The 23,783-nt window shown below is 42.1% G+C and overlaps 2 protein-coding genes across 3 annotated transcripts; one reads left to right on the forward strand and one right to left on the reverse strand.

The window, feature by feature from the left end:
• The first annotated feature begins 411 nt into the window (after window positions 1–411).
• nme2a (NME/NM23 nucleoside diphosphate kinase 2a) lies at window positions 412–5,226 on the forward strand. The gene is made up of 5 exons (XM_030078312.1): window positions 412–522; window positions 2,539–2,671; window positions 4,183–4,284; window positions 4,378–4,490; window positions 4,743–5,226. The coding sequence occupies exons 2-5, from the start codon at window positions 2,543–2,545 to the stop codon at window positions 4,855–4,857; spliced, it is 459 nt and encodes a 152-aa protein (XP_029934172.1). The 5' UTR covers window positions 412–522; window positions 2,539–2,542; the 3' UTR covers window positions 4,858–5,226.
• A 1,388-nt stretch (window positions 5,227–6,614) lies between these two features.
• On the reverse strand, window positions 6,615–23,732 carry mbtd1 (mbt domain containing 1). 2 transcript variants are annotated; one of them, XM_030077548.1, is made up of 17 exons: window positions 23,580–23,732; window positions 22,533–22,737; window positions 22,246–22,379; window positions 21,963–22,077; window positions 21,762–21,844; window positions 21,550–21,667; window positions 20,593–20,727; window positions 20,368–20,456; window positions 19,923–20,157; window positions 18,895–18,950; window positions 18,312–18,416; window positions 18,038–18,185; window positions 17,807–17,889; window positions 15,025–15,259; window positions 13,227–13,298; window positions 12,414–12,566; window positions 6,615–11,348 (listed from the first exon to the last, which is right to left on the reverse strand). In XM_030077548.1, exons 1-17 carry the CDS (start codon window positions 23,598–23,600, stop codon window positions 11,230–11,232), a joined length of 2,106 nt encoding a protein of 701 aa, XP_029933408.1. In that variant the 5' UTR covers window positions 23,601–23,732; the 3' UTR covers window positions 6,615–11,229. The 2 variants fall into 2 exon arrangements, with proteins under 2 accessions (XP_029933408.1, XP_029933409.1); XM_030077549.1 differs by lacking the exon at window positions 12,414–12,566.
• Window positions 23,733–23,783: the final 51 nt, after the last annotated feature.

The raw sequence follows: 23,783 nt of genomic DNA on the forward strand, positions 1-23,783 counted from the left end.
TCTAACAATATGGAATGTACAGATGGTAAATGTGAAATATACAGATGGTATGAAATATATAAGATGCTTGCAATATTTAAAAACAGAATGAGTGTAAATTAACTAAGATATAAATAATAAAAATAATAAATGAACAGTTAAGGTGCTGAGTAGTGGAGGACCAGTGTTAAAACAGCAGAGATACTGATGAAAATACTGATGATTTTAGCTCAGAATTACAGTAAGTATTATTGATTGTTAAAGACGGCCCTGGTACGCCGTCGTACATGAAGCTGTCCCCTTTAAAACTGCATTGGGCGCCTTCAGCGTGCGCTCATGTTGTAATGCTTAAAACTCCTACAGCACTTGAATCCAGCATACATTTCTCCAAGCAGGGTCGCATTATTTTTGAGCCCAGTCGCTTGCCGTTATATAGTCTCCGCCCTAAAGTATAAAAAGCCGCTGCGCACCCTCAGTCGGTCTTCACGCCACATCCACCGGAGGATTATCCGCCTGTCCCCCAGCCAGAGCGCCACTGACAAGGTAACGTGGCAAAATACTCATCTTCTGCCGTGATTCTGCAGCACACACGTATTCATTACGAGGCATGCATTGATGCGTTGCACCTTCTACCGATACAGCCGAGTTTGACCCGAAACCCTATCAAAGAGCCTTTTATGTAGACACCTTTTCCGGGTACATGCTGTTACGTTATCGCAAATAAGCCGGCGAGTATGAAAATAATACCCAAAATAGTGAAAGCGACAGGACGCGGGGTGTCTATGTGCAGTCGGTGTTTTTTCCGCGCTGTGTTGAAGTTATGTGCAAATGTGTCGGCCGCAGCTGCGCGAACAAAAGACCACGCGCTTTTATGAAGGCCTGCGCAGGCCTGGGGAGCAAAGTGTGGCGGCACAATGTACTTCAGCACTATATATCTATACATTATGTAAGTGACGGCTCGGTTGGCGTGTCACCGGTCACTGAACATGAAGTGATGAAGTGGGGCTGAGTGAGCTTGACGCCCCGGTGTTAGCCCCGGAGCAGCTGCGCGGCCTGCTGTCACTGCCTGCTGTCTCGTGCCGGCGTCATGACGCGCGGAGGAGCACGATCCCGCCGGAGTCAAAGATCAGCCATTTCTGAGGGAAGCGCCTATGGACGACACATGCTGAGTGAAACACAAAATACCTCAAGAGGCTCAGCGGTGTGCACTAGCTGATATACTCGGCGCACAGTTATCCCAGAGAGCAAAACTTAATTTAATTACTGAAACTACCGGTATATCATCTAGTTCAACCAAAGTAAACGGCTGGACGAACAACCTAAACCAAAACTGAGCAAATTCATAGCTAGCAGTCTTAACAAGTTACCGGTATATCGATTTTAGCAGAGCAAAAATATTGCACGGTTGAGTGTTTGCATGCCGATGTGAGCGGAGTGAGCCCCCGCTTCCTAAAACCACAAATCACGGCCTGCCAGGTTTGCGCTTGTGCAGAGAAGCAGAGTGGAAGCGTGTGGTTGCAGCATTTAAGCGTTGGGCTTGGCCGTGACGTTTTCTTCTTCACGTTAGCTGTCTTGTGCTACAGCGGCAGGGCATCGGCACGTCAAGTCACATAAATAACACCAACTGTGCGTGTTGCCTTCTCTGTAAAGTATTGATAATTCCCCGGCACGGAAAGGACACGTTTAGGGTGCATTCGGGACATGACGCGTCATTGGACGGTCCTGTTACAGCGGTGGACTTCAACTTTCTCAATGACTGTTTTGACCTTTCTAGTCTTACTACTGCTAAGATGAGAGCTTTATTTCCCAGTTGAAACATATTTTGCAAGTTTAAGACGGCTCTATATTCCACATAAGATAAGATATTCTTTTATTAGTCGCACAGTGGGGAAATTTCAAGCATTACAGCAGCAAAGTGGATAGCAAAATATGAAGCATAATTTACAGTATAAACAGATAATAAATAGCAACAAGCAATATAAACACTATAAACAAGGATAAATAAACACTATAAACAAGGAATATAGAAAAAATAGAAATATGAACAATTTAAACAGGCTTTTATTTTTAAGATTATAGTGTTCCTCTGGCTTGTCTGACGTTGAGGAGGTGCAGAGTGTGATTCACCCTTGTTTTTCCATCAGTGAAGCATCAGTGCAGAAACTTGGGTTAGATTCAGAATTTAAGAAGAAAAACAAAAACTCAAGACAATTTTGGATTAAGAGTTTCATTGACTTTGACAGTTAGTTTTCAGCACTGGGTGACACTGACAGCAGGCAGTGACAGTGCTCGGGGTGGGGCGTAGGGCTGACAGCTTACTTGTCAACTCACACTAAGTCAATCAGTTAAGTTGATCACACCGGAGGATTCAGACTAACCAGAGTAGCTCCGTCAATGCAGCTTTTTTACAATGGGGTCGGGGCCTTCGGCATCCGGCCCCACCACCACCGTCTGTGCCAAATGCAGCCCATCGGTGTAAGTGCTCGTGCAGTTTGTATGTTGGTGGTAGTGATGGTTCTTGTATTTTCTTTTTTTAAAATCTTTCCTGGTTTATTGCAGAATCATGTCTAACATTGACGAGCGCACCTTCATCGCCATCAAGCCCGATGGAGTTCAGAGGGGAATTATTGGAGAGATCATCAAGAGGTTTGAGGTGAAAGGCTTCAAACTCGTGGGCATGAAAATGCTCCATGTAAGTAACAAATTCAGTTTTGTCTTGTCTGCCTGAAAAGATGCCGTGATAGCTCTCGGTGCTGCTCGTACATGCACATGGTCTTGTGACTCTGCACAGAAACAGCTAAGACCTCCAGTGAGCTGATTAGCTCGATTGTCTATTCCTGACTGTAGCACCACCGATTAGGGCTGAGTTGAGGTCTTGTTATCCTCTCTGTGGCTTCTTCCAATGATCTCTGACCTAGCAGGCTGCTTCTTAACTAGTCACGATTCAGTGTGGTTTATTTTAAAACTACATTATGCAAGAATGCGTACAAGTGCTTCCCATTCTTCTAAGTACAGGCTATACAACTGCTTTAGGCTAATGAGTAGAGTTCGGGCCACTGTTTGATGCTCAGGCTCCTTTATTTTACTGTAGGCTGCAAATCTGATGTGCATTCTAATTTGCACTGAGTTGTATTTACCACACTGTGTATTGTGCTGAGCTAGTAGACACCTACATTTCCTCAGGGATCAGTCAAGTATCAGACTAATTGAGACACCATTGGTTTGCCCTGTGTGCTCAAATGAGATTATGGTAGGAAGTCTTGTGGGCACAGGGAGTCGGTATATAACTTGGCAGCATCATGCAACTCGTTTCCTGTGAGAGCTCAGTCCAGAGAAACCTGGCCTCATTAGCCTCAGGTCTTCTTCCTCTTGTGCCTTTGTCAAAGATTCCTGCTGAGCATGAGCGACGTGTCCAGAAATCTAATGCACTCGGAGTGTTTGGGGCGAAGCTACAGAAACAACTTGTCAGGTCAAAGTGACAATGTCCAACTGCTGACACTTTGAACACAGTCAAACACTCCCATGTTGTCTGTAGACTTTGGTTTCTTTGAGCAGACCATTCACCCATAACCCATGCATGTGTCTGACAGAAAATCAAACACTGTAGCACCAACAAACCACACATGAAAACCATAACCGGTTTGGGCTGGGCAGCACATCTTATATGGATGTAAGATTCAATATCCTGTTTTTGTGGGTTTAAAGCCTCCAACTTTGATTAAGCTGTGGACCCTTTTTTTTTTTTTCAAGACTGTTGCCATAGGAACCCTGACATAAAGCTTTTGACTTGTGTCAAGTGTTGCATTGTTTCAGTGTCCTAAATGCACAGTGACCAAATGACTGAAACATGTTAAAATAATCACCTTTTTGTGTGTAAGTCATAGCAAAACTGAACTATTCTCCATTTGCAGAGGGTTCTGTGCAGGTCAGTTTGCTGGTTCTATTTGGCATAATTCATGCTTCACTTGAATTAAAGGTGTATCTTCATTGGTGATACCAAACCTTGAGTTTCCTGGTAATATTACTAGCTGAAAGGTTGAGGTGAGGTTTCCTAGTAGGGAGCTGGTATGTCACTACTTTTCCCCATAAAATCTGAATGCATTATATGATGATGGGAGAGGTCTCATGCTGCTGTATTTGACTTGGATTTACCTCAGCATACAGAAACTAATGAGCTCACCATCTTGTGTCTACCTCCTGCAGGCCTCTGATGCTCTCCTGCAGCAGCACTACATTGACCTGAAGGACAGACCGTTCTTCCCTTCCCTCATCCAGTACATGAGCTCTGGCCCAGTGGTCGCCATGGTAAGAATTAGTGCTTCCTTCCTATTTAGTGTTGGGAAATGTGTTGGATTTTGTTGCATTTTCACCAGAAATGAGAAATTCTTGTCATCCTAGGTGTGGGAAGGCAAGGGTGCGGTGAAGACAGGCAGGACCATGCTGGGCGCGACCAACCCAGCCGACTCCAACCCTGGAACCATCAGAGGAGACTTCTGCATCGACGTCAGCAAGTTAGTCACGTTTGTGTTCTGCCTTCCTGTTCATGGCACTAGGCTAGATTCACCTGGAACATGTTCCTCTGGGGTCCTGCTAGAAAACTTCTGGAGCCTGAATGTGAATTGGCGTAAATGCATCTAGAGCCCAGGTTTTTAAATAATGGCCAGGAAGTGCTTGCATGCAAAAGACTAAATGTGCTGGAACATCACATCGGCATTTGTCTTTTTAGCCATTCCTTTGTCCTCAAAGTTTTCTGTCTGTTGCAGGAACATCATCCACGGCAGCGACTCTGTAGAGAGTGCCAAGAAGGAAATCGCCCTGTGGTTCAAGAACGAGGAGCTGGTCAGCTACACGAGCTGTGCCTTCAGCTGGCTCTACTGAGCCGCTCCTGCCCCTCTCCGGGATTCCTCACACCTGGCCGGGGTCCAGTCAACTCACCTCAGCGTCCTGTGGGCTGTCTGTCCCACACACGGGACAGAGGGTAGAACCGACTTGACATCAGTGACAATTTCCCCACATTCCTCGCCTCCTGTCGCCCCTCCCTCCTCCTCCTCTATGCCTCATCATGCTGTACCTGTCTGATTTGGTCTTTCATAAGGGCCATGTCTGTGTTTGTGGTTTATTCCATGTTCCATTCCCTTTTTTTCAAGCATTCCATTCCCAAACTTGATTGTACATTTACTGACTTGAAAGCATCTGTCAGTTTTGTTAAACGGTGGTCCTGTTTCCAATAAAAGACACAATACCATGGCTCTGAGGTTTTTCTTGTGGTCCAGTGCTCTCGGTGCATGTTGATGTTTCACTAAGTGCAGTAGTGTGCTGTCCTGCTCTGAGCCTTAAATGGAACTAGGGTTTGGTTTAATGGTGCATTATCTTGTGATGGTTAACATTAACCAGCCTACATCTGGCTACTAGGACAGATTAGTACTGGGCTCCATAATCTGAGATGAGGATTAGGTTTCCCTCCGAGCTCCAGTGGTTGGTACTGGGACAGACAGGAGGCCAGTGGTGAGGACGCTTCGGTTTCTCTGCCACACAGGCCTGGATCTGAGCCAGGTGACCTGTGGCCAAACGACACACTGCCCTTGATGGATTAAACTGCCCCAGGCTTTTGAAAAGATTTATTCATTGGAACGAAATGAGACTGATACCAGAGCGTTCCAAGTCATATGCATTTTTATTCAGTGTAAAAGTCTGATCTTACAAAAAAAATCACCAGATAACCTTTCACAGCCATGCGGAAACAGTTTGCGATGCTTGTAAACAAAGAAGCAATCCATTACAACCAATATCATGATCCAAACATTTGGCTTTTATTTACAAATTTTTAAGTCTATCAAAGCTTGATCACAGCACAAATTTTACCATATGAAAGGAAACATGTATAGACACTATCAAAAAGATGTACAAACTTTAAACTGCAATCTAATATGTACCTCAAGGGTCAGTGTTAATAATTTCAATAGATTTATAACTATGAACATATATTTTTTTTTATTTGTATCCAAAATAAATTTCGCACCATAACTTAACCCTCTCAACTCACAATTAGTTTCAGACAATAATAATCCCAATACAATAAGTCATTTTTATCAAATATATAGCACCACAATATAATGGTTGAATATAATTGGGGGACTATCACATACAAAAGACCCGTGTTAGTATCCAAGGAAAACAAATATCCAACTCCAGTCTGCTTCTCATCGCTGCCCTGATCTGGAGGGACGAGCTCAGCCTCCGTCCTGATCAGGGTGGAGGAGAACGCACTGAGAAGAGACAACCAATGACAGTTAACAACAAAAACAAGCTCAGCACGACATCAGCACAACGCTTTCTGCTCTACATGCATTCAGATGATCAGTGCACCCAGTCCCAAATCACCGCCAAACCCCCTCCCACCCCACCCCACCTCAGTGAGTCCTGATGTCCTCTACTGAGAGACACGCAGAACAGAGGGGGGAATAAAAACACATGTTCCTTCCTAGATTTGGGTGTCAAGGTGAAAACAGGGAGGTTTCATATCTACAACTTACAAGGAAACGTGAGAGAGGCTTTTTTCCTCCTCACAAAAACACGCTCCAAAACAGTGTTGATTGTGCATTTGATTAATTTTGGGTTAATCTGGAAGAGGGTAGCAGCAAAGTTAGTCAATAGAACAGTCTCTTTTTTTTTTTTTTTTTGTACTAAGGTATTATGCAGTTTGGTAAGTGAATTAACATTGTGACTGAATTTCTTAATGCTTCGTTCTGCCCTCCCATATCAGAGGGAAACAACCCCAACGAGAGAATTAAACCCCCAACCTGAACCTGAAACCTTCCTCTTCATTTGATTGTGAGACACTGTTTATCTTTTTTTTTTTTTTTATTGCTCATTTGGTCTTAGAACCATAGCGCTTTTTTTTTTTTAAAGTTAAGTTTTATATCCAATCCAGCTGCTGGACAAATTACAAAGGAAACCTGGTAGAAAATATATTCATCTCACATCCCAATGGAAATAACAGTAGGAAAACAAGCTACAAAAAGCAAGCGACACAAACTCCACTGAACAAAACCTCGAAGTGATAGTGTGAACATAAAACACTTTGAAGGGAATTAGAGGCAACGAAACATGGAAAAAGTACAACAAATGGTGAGATAAGACCTTTTTCTCGGTTGAATGGATGCGCATGGTAAAGATGCCTTCTTTGAGCTTTTCCAACCCAATGCAATTTGATTTGACTAGTGACTAGTTAAAAAACAGAAAAAGGAAAAAAAAAAAAAAAAAAATAGCAAACACTTCCTGAGAATTGAATTGTGAACCTTACTGGTATAAAGAGAAATTCTGGGTCTTTTAACCATCACTGAGCACTTTAAATCTGTTCAATATAGCATTTGGACATACAGCCATGCAAAGTATCCTATATACTGTATGAACCCTTTTTCACAAAAAAAAATCACAGTTATACAATACAATTTTGTTAAATTATTTCATATGTAAATTATATTAATGTAGTGATTTTGACATAAGGTTGCTAGAGGGTTTTTTTTTTTTTTTTTAAACATAGCAAAATAATACGGGAACTATTATTGCATATCATTCAAATTAGAGGACTACCTCATGTGCTGTGATAAATTTTTTTCCATGTTTGGTGTCTAGTCTTCAAGTGGATCATTTTAGGTCACTGTTTGCATTTGCATATGCTTACACACTGCCATAGCCTATTTCACACTCTTATATTTGCTAAACTTGGCTAGCATCAGGAGGTAGTAGATAAATAGCTGCGAAAATCTAGCTCTAAAAGAATGAAAGGATAAGGATTCTTGGTTATTTCCATGCCCAAAGCACGGAGTCGAAAGAATTTGACTAATCAGGATTTGTTGCTCCATACCATCATAGTCATGGTTATATATAGAATCTGCTATGTATTTATGCCACTTTTAGATCCCATTGTCTGTGTGAATGCTGCCTTCAGAGACTAATGGAAAAGCAGTGCATTGTTTGTGTTTTCATCATCAACGACAAACTGTTATTCTGTGGCTCAGCTGAATATTGGACTAGCTTGCATACATATGGCTCTGACATGAGAACAAGCGATGAAAAACAAAAAACAAAACCAAATAAATTTTTTTTTTTTTTTTTTTTTTTTTGCATATCATCTCAATGCCGTGCGTGACACATTCCATTCAGCATGTGGAGATCAAACCGCTCTTTCAGCCGATCTCTTTTGTGAGTCAGATTTCCCTGCTGACGAGTGTACACGGTCTTTGCTTCCCGCCGTGGAAAACAAAGTGTGGCGCCACGACATGCTGAATGAGGAGGAGTTCCAGCTTCGGCTTTGGACCCTTCATGGATACAGTACACAGTCCAACGCGCTCGCAGCGGATTCGGGGACCCCTGCGGGCTTGTGTGGGGCGCTATCAACGGGCCAATCTGATTCACCTCTGTACTGCAACCTGGGGCAGTGTGTAGGTGATGCATCCACAACACTCCGTGCTGTGCAGCAGGGTTAGACCAACACATGGGGCTCACACTGGCCTTTCATCACGTATGGGACAGGAGCCAGGCAGGTCCTCCCCGACCACAGCTACAAAAAACACTGTAACGCCTGCTTCCCTCAAACAGTTTGTTCATTTCCTTGTTCATTTTCTTTCTTTCTTTTTTGCTTTTGGATATTCACTCCTCATGTAAAGGCAGTAACACGTTACAACATCTCCTCTACCATGGAACAGGTGGAGGTCAGGTGGGGGTGTCACTCATAAAGCAAAGCTGAACTTCAACAGAGCTGCTCTGCACTGTGGGCTGCGAATCCACAATGCTGGATGTGTGTGTCGCTTTGATAGTGTGGCTCCCAAAATAACACTTTTAGCAAACATGCATGAACAAAGTAGATTTTGCCAGTATATATATGAAAAAAAAAACAAAAACAAGAAGCCACAGCACCCATTTTTAAGGAAATGAAACAGCACTTTTCTTGTTATTTCCCTATTTGAATGGGAAAGTAGATCTGGTGGGTAGTGTCTGCAGGAAACATCTGCATAGTATCCTTGCGCCAGGAAGAAACAACCTGATAGTACTTATAATTACAAATACAGTACAAATACTTAAAATTGTAATTACATGAAAAGAAAAAAAAATGTGTACCGGGGCTTGTTTTTTTATATTGGCATTATCCAGTGTGTTGATGTTTGTTTATGCACTGAAAGTTTTAGTTTGGGAGCGGCTTTGGAAGTGAATTTAGAGAGAGAGATAAGTATTATGGATTAGCAGGCCAGCAGATCAACTAATGAGGATATTTCATCAGCTTGTGGACTCATATCACACTCAGGGAACTATACAACCCAACACTCTACCGATTTTGCTTTTGCTTGTTCAAATTTGCTTTGAAGAAGTGAATTAGTCTGGGTTGCGGTGGTGAGTTTTAGTGTCCCGTGATGGTCCCAGTGCTGTTTCAGAAGCTTTTCCACCCTGAAAAGAATACTACTGTGGGGGAAATGTTGTAATTTTTGGCCTGAAGATGGAAAACTGAAAGACAGTGAATGCCTGCCTCGGGCAGCTTTAACATAAAAGTATCAGTATCGGTCAAACCCTGTGCACACACAGAGGTGCTCTGTTACAAGTATGCAAGTTTGGACAATGGGAATTAAAAAAAAGTATGTCAGAGTGTGCCCTATCATACCAGTAAGGTTTCTCATTTATATAACATACCCTGCTGCTCAGTTATTGTCACACCTTAATTAGTTTACTCACCATTTATTCAAAAAGGAGGTGATTTTTGGAAGTTTTGTATCTCCACAGCTTCGTCATTTTGTTCTAGCAAAGATATCACGGAAACCTCCATGAGAAATGACAAGTGGAGAGTTTTTAGGCCACTCAAAGTAAACGTGACAGATCTCCAGAGCTCTACGTGGGTCTATCGAACCAGCCGGACACTGCTACTCCAAAATCTCAGAGAGTCATTAAGCTTATCTTAGGTGATCTGATCCATTAGCGGACAACTGGAAAGCTTACCGGATGGAACTCAAAGGAAATATGATGAGCCTGTTCCAGTTTAAGCTCATAATGTGACACGGATCATACATCCCACTTTTATGGAAGTTTCAAGAGGTTATGTGTGGTGCCAATAAAGCCCTGGATGCTTTTCTAAACTCCCTTTTGTTTAAATGATATTGTTAAATCATAAATAACTGGTTCTGCAATGTTTGTGAAATGGAGAAACACAGCTGTGGAAAAACAAAGCATTCGCCAATCTGTTGGGAATACCGATCACGCTGAGCAGCACTTGTACTATTCAAAGCTCACTCTCTTCAAATCACAGACCCTAATATCTATATACTGTAGTTCTATATGAATAGGTCTCATCATACTATATGAATATAATAACTCTTATGCAACAACGCACATGTATGTTTCCCATCCAGCCACCAAAAATGTGTAAGCAAAATAAGTAAATCATTGTTTAAGACAAAACAACTCCAAAACAGAACATTAAAAATTAAAGACAAAAAAAAGTCAAAACTTCAAGTACTATAAACAAAGCATAAGTCCACCTGGCAAAACTGTTCAAAAGGGGGAAAAAAAAAAAAAAATCAAAATATACACAAGTATTTTTTCTCACTGCCAGCCTCTCTTCTATTTGCAGGCCGATGGAAATGCTGCCTTCAGTGGCTGACTCTCATAACCTGAAAATGAAATCAACAACAACAACAAAAAAAAAAAAAACAACCTAAAGACCTGGCTCAATAAAAGTTTCTCACAGTTTCTACAGGTCTCTGTGCGTGGCCCAGAGTGTTGGCAGAGGCAGGACAGACTGACGCCGTCTTGCAGGACTCCACCCCTGGAGAAAGAGGGGTTTTGTGTGTGTGTGTGTGTGTGTGTGTGTGTGTGTGTGTGGATTCATCCAGAGTTCAAATGTCTCTCGTCTGGGTAGATTTTTCAGATGGGACAGCGGAGACAGACGATTCGGAATCACTCGACGGTGGTACGAAAGAAAATGCCCAGACATCAGTAACCCACCGAGACCCCAGGTGCTTTGATCTGAGCAGGTTTTGAGAGTGATCAAGTATTAGCACACAGCTACAACATTTGAAAAAAAATTCACGCGGATCTCCTCCAGGATTTTCGCAGACAAAACACGAGCACCCCTTCGCCGTCTCTTGCTCTGATTGGACGGCAGGGCTGTGACGTCGGTCTCTGACTGCAGGTGAGTTTGCTGCATTCCCAGAGGTGTGCGTCCTGTCCTGGCTCGTCCTGCTCCCGTCCGACCCGGCGACCTCAGGGCTCCTGTTTGATGTAGTAGCTGCCCGAGCCGTTGCTCTCCTGGTCGGAGACGCCCTGCGAGAAGGTGAACTCGTCCACCTCTGAAGTCTCCTCCTTCAGTCGCAGCAGAGACTCTAGCGAAAGGGACAGAGGCAGATAAGAGAGAGAAAGAATGGCGACAGAGATGAGCGAGGTACGGTCATGCGGGGGGGAGCCTTGGTAACCTTGATTCCAGCTGACTACTATCCACATGCATGACAAGCATCAAGTTAGCTACTTGTTGATTTGAGGAGATTTTCAAATGGAAAACGACAACATGCCTTTGGACTGTCAAAGAAGGGCAGTAATAGTATGATCAAACAGTGGCACTAATAATGAGAAAAATCACAATTCTTGTAAAATAAATGAAGAGTGCAGTATATTCCAGACCTACATTAAAGGACCATGCCAGCAATTTTGCATGCTTAGCCTAAAATCTACAAAATGTATGTACTCTTTGTGTACAGTTTGTAATGTACTGACTTTTTCCAAAGCAAGCAGTCATATTTTAGGACTCAAATATCATTTTACCTCCCTTTCATATAGCCACTGGTTTCTATTAATTCCAATAGGATATAAAAATGAACTTTCAAAGACATCAAACTTTCTTCACACCAGTATTCCATCACTGTGATAAAGTGCTCCACATTAGTTTTAATTGTTGTGTTTTGATGACTTGAAATGTTTGAATTATCAGTTCTGTGGTTTATGAATGTGGACAACTTTGTTAGCCACAGAAATATTATAAAGGTGGGTATTTCAACCAAAATGTCAAATTTGAGAATGAAGGGATTTTGATTATGCGCTGTGAAATCTTTAGTACCCTCGCACGATTTGCAAAATGGTTTGTTGCCATGTAAAATGTGGGGAAAGTGTAGTAAATGGGCCAAACATTCAAAATCACTGGTATAGTCCTTTAACATGGGAAACAACCTTGGTGATAACAATGAACGTGACAGGAGAACATGAGTCAGAATGCAGGTATACACAAAACCAGGTTGATTGAACAGTTGAACATGCAGCATCAGCATCAGCAGCAGCATCCAGCCGGCTCCTCTGTGAGGCCCTGCGACCGGGGAGTGACAGACAGCTCCTTGGTAGCGCCCTCTAGCCTCCTGAGGGTTCAGTACCGTGCTGATTTATCAGTAGTGTGCCGTTACCTGGTTTGTGGGCTTGGTGGAGGTGGGTTCGGGGCCGGGGCCGAGCGGGCCCCTGGGCAGGGTAAGGGGGCGGACTCTGCTCTTCGTCCCCCGAGAAGCTCCTCCTCCTGCCTGCCTGACTGAAGGGCCGTCGACCAACCGGAATCTTCCTCTCTAAACACCAAGCCAGACTCGAGGTAAGCTACCAGGGGCTTATTACATACAGGGGATCAGTTCAGTTGTTCTGTTACTTGGTGAAAGTTTAGATTGTATATTAGGAAGAAAAGTTAAACAAAAGTTAGAGCTTAGGGTGAAATTTTTTAATTTAGCATTGGCCTCACAACGTTCTCACTTGATATGCCCATCTGAATAAGCCCCTGGTAAGCTGTACTCAGACCGCCGGACCCAGGTAAGCAAATGCACTGTTAGCTAACAAGAGCAAAGCTGTTGTAACTGTATCAAACTGTTTTGAAGATGCTCTGCGGAGACTGCGCCGATTTAGCATCCACTTAAGTGCTCCGAAACCTCGAGCCTTAAATTGATGTGCAAGACCAGGCCTTCTGCATCCAAATGCTTGTCTGAAAACACCACAAACTCCTTGTGTTGCTACAGGTGTGCAGGCCGGGCGTTAACTCTCCCACCCAAAAGGGCAAAACACAAACTGCTATGTCTGTTTCACAACATCCCGCAAAGTGACAGTGAAAATCTTCCGCACACACCGAACATATCATGATCAAGGGTAACCGGTGCCATTAAGAGGATAAGAAAAAGAGACGGTGAAAGAAGGGATGGATAAGAGAGAGACAGACTATAATTACAGGAGATGTTACTCACTTTTCTTTTGGCCTTTGTACTGCTGGGCCTTCTTCTTCTGCTTGGGCACAGATGGTGGCATCTCTCTGTTACCTGGGATGAAACCATAAGCCATTAGAGGTCTGGAAAACCACAAAATGAAACTTCATTGCAACGCCAAGCAGGGGTAGGATAAAGCAAAGCAAACCAGAACATAAATACAGATACAGTATTGGAAAATAACAGTAGCTGAACATATGGAAAACAAGAAAATATTAAAGTATGACAAAACATGATTATGAATACAGTGTGACTTGAGTGATAAATTGCAAAAAAAAATAACCAAAGGTATGGTGTACAGTTAGGTCCATAAGTATTTGTACAGTGACATAATATTCATAATTTTTCCCTTGTACGCCACCACAGTGATTTTGAAATGGAGTAATCAAGATGTGACTGAAGTTCAGAATTTCAGCTTTAATTTAAGGGGTTGACCAAAAATATGGCATTAACCTTTTAGGAATTACAGCCACTTTTATACATTGTCACCCCATTTTCAGAGGCTCAGAAGTAATTGGACACTTGAAGTCAAAAACATTCTCGAGGAAGAAGGTAAATCATTGTCCAAATCTACAGTCAAGAGACGTTTGTGAGAAAATAAATACAGAGCGTGTACAGCGAGGTGCAGACCACTGGTGTCACTCAAGAACAGGAGGGTCAGATTAGACTTTGCAAAAAACTTCTAAAAAAGCCTGCCTGATTCTGGGACAGGTTCTTTGGACAGATGAAATGTAGATGAACTTGTACCAGTATGACCAGAATGATGGGAAGAGAAATATCTGGAGAATGAAAGGAGCAGCTCATGACCCAAAGTAGAGCACATCATCTGTCCAGCATGGAGGAGGCAGTGTTATGGCATGGGCATGTATGGCTGCCAGTGGAGCTGGGCCACTGGTGTTTATTGATGTGACTGCTGATGGAAGCAGCAGGATGAATTCTGATGTTTATGGGGCTATAATATCTGCTGAGATTCAGCCAAATGCCTCAGAAATGACAGGACGGCGCTTCACAGTGCAGATGGACAATGACCCAAAACATACTGTGAAAGCAACCCAATACGTACTGAAAACAAAGAAGTGGAATATTCTTCAATGGCCAAGTCAGTTCCCAGACCTCAACCCAACTGAACATGCTTTTCACCTGCTGAAGACCAAACTGACCCACAAACAAGCAGCAGCTGAAGGAGCTGCAGTAAAGGCTTCAGAGCATCTCAAAGGGGGAAACTCAGAATTTGGTGATGTTGTCCATGGGCTCCAGACTTCAGGCAGTCCTTATAATTATAATGATGGATGTTATGTATAGTTTGTCCAATTACTTTTGAGCCTCTGAAAATGGGGTGACAATGTATAAAACTGGCTGTAATTCCTAAAAGGTTAATGCCGTATTTTTGTTAAACTCCTTAAATTAAAGCTGAAAGTCTGAACTTCAGTCACGTCTTGATTACTCCATTTCAAACCCACTGTGGTAGTGTGCAAGGGCAAAATTATAAATATTGCGTCATTGTCCAAATACTTATGGACCTAACTGTATGTACAAATGAAAAAAAAAGTGTAAGTTTATATGTGAAGAAAGGAAGGAAAAATTAGGGAAAATTCACATTAACAGGTCTGCACTGCAAATACTGTGCATAAGCATCTTTGCATTGTATAACAACTATTTGCCTTGTCAAATATATTCAGCTAACAGATGTAGACAGTGTAAATCACCAAATGAAAATGAAGATAAGAATTGGGACTTCAAAGAAAACTGAATTTAATTGTGTGTGTGTGTGTGCTCTCACTCTGTGTGGCAGGGGGTTGGAGCTGGTAGCCCGTCAGCTGACACCAGCCCACGGGGTAGAGGTCAGGCGACTCGCAGTCCACCCACTGGTCGTACTCGTCCTCCCAGCCGTCAAAGTGGATCCTCAGCAGCCGGTGGACGATCCTCGTCACCGTGGCAACGCATACCAGCCGGGGCTCCATCAGGTCGACGGCCTCCAGTTTCATGCCCTGCCGGAAGCCGTGATTGGGAACATCCTGGAGGCGAAAAGGAGATGGAGAGACAGGAGAAACAGAGAAAGAGACCAGAGAAAGGTCAGTTTGTTAGAACCAATCAGGCACATGGGGAGCCGCTTTCCATTTTGGACTAAGAGCTGCTGACAGACTGAGATCCTTACAGGTCAGGGTAAGGATCTGGGCTTCTTGTAAATAATGTGCCTGGCTAAAAGTGCATAGCAAAACATTTAAAAGCAGTTCAAATAAAAAACTTAAGTTTCCCTCCTGTCTTAAGATCATGAGTAAAACCCACTTAAGGATAGAATTTGATTCAACTTACAAACTAAAGTTTAAAATGTTGATACAACTGCCAGGATTCAATTTTTCCAATGCAATAGTCCAAGTTGTAAAAGTGAAGTAACTAATGATTATTTGATAACTCAAGTTCACTCTTTGCTGTAAAAGAACGGAAGATTTCACATCAGTCATGAGAAAAGGTTTATGCTTTGTCGGGATGCACCCGAATCCCAAATCATATTCGGCAAGTCACGAATAACGGCTTTCTGATGAAAAAAGTATCCTTCCAACATTTTTCTAAAAGTTAATGATTCATAGCATATTTTCAGAATCTGGGTTTGAGTGTGAAGAATAACATTGCTTTGACTATCTTCAATATTCAGTCTTACACTTTGAAGCAGCATTAAACCAGATATTGTACAGCCAAATGCACTGCAGATGGATGTAGACCAAAAGAATAGACAATATGAGTCATTGTGTACACGCAAATAATGTAAAACCACCCTTAAACTTAATAACAAGAACTAAATAGGGAACATGAGCCAAACAACAATGAACTGGACTAAGGTAATGTCTGGTGCCCAAAAGCATGCTGGGAAAACTCCACTCTACCACTTCCAATAACTTCCAAGATGGAGTTGAGTAAACACTGAAACTTCTCACAGTCAAGACAATCAATGATTTGAAGTTCAAAATCAGAAAACTTAAACAGATGAGTTTGATGTTCAAAATGAATCATGGTACATTAAGTTAAAGATAAGGGTGTTATTTTTTTTGCAATGTGCAGTGGTGCAGTGGTCCTCCACACCAACAGCTAGTGTAGACTGAATAAAGAAAAAAACAAAACAAAACAAAACAAACAAACAAACAAACAAAAAAAAAAAACATTGAGGGAGAATGTCACTTTATCTGCAGTGGCTCATCAAGAAAATGCCAATAAATAGCAGCAGAAAGACGTCTCTATTTTCAATCATTCAGTTATTAAATAAGAATAAAACCTTCATCCTCTACCTAATCATACTTGTTGAAAAGTTTGTCAGTCAACACATAAATAGCAGTTATGAGCTATTGCATTAGTACTGCATTATAGCCATCGTATAGACACTGCACAACACTTTTGTTATGCAGTCAAGAGTCTTTATTTATTACAAAACATAAACATATGTACTTTTTACGTGTAGTAACAACAGATTGTTGACAGAGGGCGCAACTGTGAAGCCACCGCTCATGGAGTGCATCCTCTCCAGAAGTAACTTCCATACATATAGACTGACCCTGCGTTCCAATACTCATGCTACCATACTATTTAGTAGGGAAAAAAATAATTGGTATGTCCCAATACATACTAAACTACATACTTTGTAAGGGCAGCTGCAGTACATACTAAAAGTAAAAATAAGTATGCGATTTGGAACGCAGGGTGAGAGTGTTTGGTGACCTGCTAGAAGCAGTTATTTATAATCAAAACAGTTAACATAATCTCTATGCCACTGGCTCTTGTTATAGAAATCAATTTTTAATGTAAACATTTTATAGAGAAAGTATTATTTTGTGATTTTGGGTATCATATTGTCATCATTATAATACACTGTATACCAATTGCAAGCATCTACATTTGAGATTTTAAAATCCTAGTCCCCTTAGCAGAAGCACTCTCTTTCTTTCCACAATAACAGTATGCAGGTTAACAGCATGTGCTGTATCTAATACAATTCATGTACAATCATTTGCTGGCTGGAGGGTTTTGTTTTATCCAGACAGACCTTGCTCTCAGCAGCCACTTTTACGTGAATAACAGGTAAACACAGGTGATACCAATGATATTAATTCAAGTTTCACTCCATTTAGGTCTAACAGTCTTTTTCACAGCAGCTGTTTTCATATGAAATGGCAGGTGTTACTAATGACATTAATTAAGGTTCTGTTCCATTTAAGTTTAGCAGAGTCTTTCCAGTGAGCCAGCATGATCCCTGGCTCTTTTAGATCTGAATGGAACAAAACCTTAATTAATGTCATTACTGATATTAGTAACACCTGTGTTTACTTGCTATCCATGTCAAAATGACTGCTCTGAAAAAGGTCTATTGCTAGGGGTACTTCAGTGTTGAGGCTACGGTGTCTTCATATCTCCAACACCACACATGCAGAATTCAAAACAAAAGAAAATGCGGTATCAAAATGGGAAGTAGGATGCTAAAATTGGCTGCAAAAGCAGAGCATATTAGAAGCCACAGAGATGCAATCTTAAAAAAAGAAGGAACAAAAGGTGTAGAAACCATTAACAGGGCCTACCTTGTTAAAGAGCCTGACAGGAGCAGCTATTGAACCCGTTTCTCTGAGGTAGTCAAACCATTTAAATGGCAGTTTAGTGTACCCTGGGGAACAGAGTCAATGGTGAGACCAGGACAAGACACAGAGGCTCTGTGGTTCTGTCAGTGTGAGCGAGTGTCCGTTTAGATTTGTGAAAGATTAATTAAATGCTGGTAAGTTATGGTGAAGAGAGAAGTGGGGATGTGAGTGCACCTCTAGGGGGCGTCAGTTCGATACTGTTGATTTCACAGAAGCCGACAGGGAAGATGGAGGGAGAGGTGCCGTGGTAGCAGAACCAGTCTGATCCGTCCACTGCCTCCGAACCGTCAATCCCGATCATGAGGTACCCGTCTGCCAAGACCTGCACAGCGCCACAGATTAGTCCGGAGGTGCCAGACACAGCGTGACTGACGACAGTAAAACAGCCACTTGTATTTGTTTGTGGGTCAGTCTCCCGGCCTGATGCGAGGAGGTGGAGCTGGCTCACCTTTCTTACAGTGGCTACACATATAGCTGAGAGGTTGAGGGGGTCGATGGCCTCAAGCTTCATTCCGTCCTTGAACCAATCCCCACTCTGGTCCACGTCTCTCACCTGACACACAAGCATAAAAACATAACTCATCTGCTTTAAATACTGTTTTGTGACACCTACAAAAGAGAGTGGGTAGTTCATCTGACCACAGAAACACATTCACCATAATCCATCTAAATTTGAAAAGCAATGGTATAGAGAAAGCCAGTGATAATGTATATTATTTTGTGATTTATTTATACCAGTGACATCATGCTAGGACTGGACAAAATCAATGAAACAATGTTTGGATTACTTGAAAATTGTACCTCATATTACCAAGCAGAGCTATGTAATTTGATTATTCAATGTTAATTAATATGACATTGGGGCTAGTTTTGATTTTTCCAAGGACCTACTGCAATAACCCCAAGAACACCAGTTCAACAGTAATCATACACTATAAAGAAAAATGAAATGTGAAAACTACTGTCATGAACTATGCAAAAAAGTCATTTTGAACAGTAAAAAAAAAGAGAAAAGGTTTATTTTTCATCACCTTCTGGAACAATTGTGCAGGTGCATCACTTTGACCCTCGATTTTCTTTGTGATATCTGTAAAACAATAAATTATTATAAGAATTGCTTATCGTGCCCGAGATGAAGGTGTTTGAGCAATACAGCCTCAACAGTAAGAGTTCCATAAGCACCAGTTTAACATAAAGACTATAAAGTTAGATGTACAGACAGTGGCAGCTGAGGATTGGTTGGGCTTCTGGGAACATCAACTGCTTCTGACAAAATGAGGAAAGAAACGCATCAATTGTCTCGCTAAGGGAATGGATTCGTTTTCATTTCTAAGTATTTAATTAAATGATGCAAATCACATCCAAATTACCACGACCAATGCCTTCTGTGCCATGATTATTTCATTAACTTTAACTTCTTAAATGAATAAAATGTTAATCTGTCTTCTGAATTAGCAGGGCACATGCTGCTGTTTTCCCCCCCATTCATCTAGGAGGTTTAAAAATCTCTTCCAATTTAAAATGACTGTCTGGAGAGTAAATCCCATATTCATTAGATCATTTTACATTCAAAATAATTGCAATGATTAAAAACTGTGATGCCACTCAAATGCTTCCACAGTTTATGGCATGCAATTATATGCCTATGAGTTTTTTTTGAAGGGTATTGTGAGGTATTATTTCTTATAATATAATTGTCAGACATAATGTTCATATACAACAATAATAACATAACAACATGTTTTCAGTTTTTTAAACTCTTTGTACTTAGTGATTTTTTGGATACCAGAGTTGGTGATACGCTTATTTCAAAATCTCACACTTATACTTTAAAATTAACAAAAAATCCAACATAAGAAAATGACATTCAGTTTTATATTATTAACTACAGTTTCCCATCAAGTACCCGACACCCTCAAAGTTTTGCTCAGTGCTCATTATGTCCTGCTGTGATTAAAAAAAAAAAATTATCCTACACGCACAATGTGATTTTAATTTGGTAATGACGCCTTTCCCACTTCAAGTAAAACATAACCAGTTTTTCTTGTTCCAAACCCACCAGATCGCTTGAAGCGGTGCCCGATGCTGCGCGACCAGCCGATGTTGTGGATGAGGGGGCTGAACATGTGGCACCAGAAGTCATCGGAGCCGTCCTGGCTCTCCTCATACACCAGCCTCAGCCGGCCGCCGATCACCTGCTCTACCAGGGCCACCCGTGTCCGGCACAGGTGGTTCTTGTCCACCACCTCCACCCGCATCAGCTTCTTAAAGGGGAACTGCATGTTCTCGTGTACCTAAATGGGACAAGGACACATGGATTTTACTAGTTACTAGTTTGATCACTGTACTTTGGTTTGTTCACAATAATATCTGATCAAATACATGTTGTCTACTCAAGATGATGTATATGATGCAGTTTATTTGACTGAATACTTTTTACTCTGGTGGTCTATGGCATCTCTGTGAAACGCCAACAGGTACCCCTGCAGGTTTTTGTGTCTCACCTTGGCAGCAAAGTCAGGTGGCAAAGTTTTGACTCCAGTGAGACGCTTCACAAGAAAGGCTTTCCAGTTAGAGTACTTATGCTGTATGGCTGTGAGGGAGATTATAAAAACAACAGCAATAATTAGCACTAACCATACAAAGATGCAAAAAAAAAAAAAAACCCAACGGCTCATTTGTTGGTGAATACCGACTGTGAAAGACAAGTGGGCTCGGATCAAACTCACTTTTTGGAGGTACGAGGGGCTTGCCGCTAGAAGCGCACCATCCCACTGGGTGCACTTCAGGGACACAGAGATTACACCAGAAGTCTTTGCTGGAGTCGTTGTCAAAGCCCTCATACCGCAGGAGAGCCTTGAACCCTGGAGAACAATACACAACACAACCAGAAGCTATTCAAACATGCCTTTTATAGAAAACAATTAACTGAAAGGAACTGAGATGAAATTGACTGTGGAATTCATACAAAATATGGTAAAAGTCTGACATCAGGGAAACTCCAGCCTCGGATACGGTTACATGCATCCCCCAGTTTGTAATGTTTAATGCAGAATTTTAGGATTAAACGCTGTAATGTATGTACTGGTGTAGTCAATTTCCTCAGCCCGCCTCATTTAGATCTGCCTCTGTTAGCAATTTCCTATGTTTGCCACAATGCCTTTCAATAGTCCCCGGAGAGGTTTTCTCTGCGCTGTATATATGTAGGTGGAGAGAGTGATAGAGAGAAAAGAGGAGAGTAGGGAAACAACAGTACCATGCCTGGTTGTTCAAATATATAAAAAAAAAGGCAACTGAAGAAGGCGTTGTATTTCACAGGCTAACTACAACAGATGTACAGTGACGCAAACTGTGGCAACACTGCCTTCTGGGCTACTGAGGCGACTGCTGGTGGGGGAATTATCTCTCTTTCTCCTAGTCGATGGATTTTTTCCTTTTAAGACTGTTAAACATTGGTGCAAAATTTTGAGTCAAAAAAAGCCCTTGTTTTTTGATTCTGAGGGACGACCAGCAAAACCTGAAGTTTACCAGGGATGTTTTAACATTGCTAAAAAAAAAAAAAAACATTTACGCATTCAAACTCTTGTAAGAACTGGAAATATTCATATTTGACATTGTCAATGTTTGGCCGGTTACGTACAGAATGATTTTTCTTTTAACACTTGCAACTGTAGAGCTAGTCGTACCTGCTAGTTTGATGATTCCTGCTATCCAGTACACCTTAGTGGACAGGTTGGTATCAGAATTGAGGACTTCAACCCTCATTCCTTCCTCTATGTCCCCCCAGCATGTACCCATGGGGACCTGGAGGACAGGGGCACCCACAATCAAGCAATCAGTCAATCAAGCGATCAGTGGTCAACATCTATCAATGCATCAGCCCTCAGTTTGCACTCACATGCTTGAAACAGCTGACAGGAGCCCCGACTGTGTTATTGCTACAGATGTATCGGCCCCAGTCAAAGCTTTCCACCGGGACCACTGAGAGAAATAAACAGTGTTACATGAGATAGATATTTTACTTACATTTAAATAACATCCTAGCACAAACATTGTAACACAACAACACAGCTATGATCATTGTTCTATCATGACCTACCAGCTTTTGATTTGGCCTGGTTCTGTTGACTTGCTTGGTACTGGGCGTAAGCTGCCAACTTTGCCATGAGGGGCTGTTTCTGTAAGACTTTTGCCTTTTTTGTTGGTGGTTTACCCTTTAAAAAAGACAGCAGGTGTCAATATATGTGCATAATAAAGATATCATCACTTTCATCTCTTGGGATAATATCGTGCTTCTACTCCTATGGATCGCTTACTCCAAAATAGGAGAACATTCCAATACTTGCAGCGTCTCCCACTGTCACAAACATGTAAGCATTTACCTGGAGGCGTGCCAAGATGCTAGCTTTTTTGGAATTCGAGGAATAACTCCTGGAACAGGACACACTGCAGAAGCGCTTGGTTTTGGAGTAAAAAGCATCTCGTACTCCAACCATCCCACACATCTCACAGGTGGCTGTGAATCAGGGATCACAAAACACATCAGAAGATCTGCTAAAAAAAATCCATCAAGCTCGTAGTACATGCGGGTGAAGCTACTGATGAATCATCCACAACATGAATCCATACCACGGTGCACACTGCAAAACTATGACAAACATGCACTGACCCATTCCAGCCTTGCCGTCAGGGTAGGTATAGACTTGTCCATTGTTCTTGATGATGGGCAGGCTGGCAGGGATGGAGGGCACCACTTCATCCTCACTGTCCTCTGAGCTGGAGCTGCTGGTGGACTCCTCGCTGCAGCTGTCATAGCCATCAAACATCCCGAAAGAGTCTCTCCGCTTGCGCTCTGACCGCGGGGTGCGTTCAGCCTTCATGAAAACCCAAAATCACAAGCACGGGCAGCAGGTGTCAATGCATGGGATACGTTTAATCTGCTTATTGTTACATTGTATCAGCTTCTTCCAAAACTGATAGCACAGCAATGCCTGAAAATGTCATGCATCACAATCTGAGGTTAGCTTTCTGAGTAACGTGGACAGGTAAAGCAAAGAGCAAGAGCAGTCCAGGCTGAATAAATAATGCGATTAAGAAGCAGAGAATGAGGTGTGCATTGCTCATAGGATCTACTGGACCCGGAGCCCTGCTGCAGTCATGACTGTTGTTATTAATGTAGCTCACTTCCTCATCACATCACAGGTGACTTGTCTAACGCTACTTTGCCATTAAAGGGAACATCCTCACTGGCTATTCACCGTTCATTATTTTGTGACCAAATAGACTAAAATCTAAACTGAAACAGTGCATCAGCTATTTATAAGTTACTATCCGAAACTCACCATTCACAAGGTACAACAGCAAGCTAATTAAATGCAAGACACTGGCGGCCTTATCTGAGAATTAGCTCCAAGTGCTAGCTAGCGTTAGCATAACTAGCAAGCGGAAACCTGTTTTTCCAGTTTCACAGAAACAAAGCACACGCTTTCAAATAGCGTGCAAGGGAGCATGTATGCACACATGGAAAAAATAACCATGGCAATGCTGCATTTCAGCGCCTGTGGATTTTAGCGAGCTTTTCAGTTTTTAGCTAGCGTTACCTGCTGGACCACTGGCTAGCCACTATAAACAGATAACAACAAAGGAGGAGCGCTAGCCTAAGCAAATCCTCCGTACGCGGAGCCTCTCGGCCCTAAAATCTCACAATTCAACTCACCAAATCCCTTGTGTCCTCCATTAGCCCTTCATATAGATGACGTCCTAGTCAACTGGGCTGCCTAATACGAATAAAACCCCAGATTTGGGGCTGTACTTGGCTTGAAATACCAGTCTAAAAATGAATACTACCAAGCAGGATATCAACAAATTACTCTGCTGCATCTGCGCAAGCGCGAGCGTAACCTACTTTCATGTGATTGGT

This window comes from Myripristis murdjan, chromosome 19, assembly GCF_902150065.1.
Source record: "Myripristis murdjan chromosome 19, fMyrMur1.1, whole genome shotgun sequence".
Classification (NCBI taxonomy): Eukaryota; Metazoa; Chordata; class Actinopteri; order Holocentriformes; family Holocentridae; genus Myripristis; species Myripristis murdjan.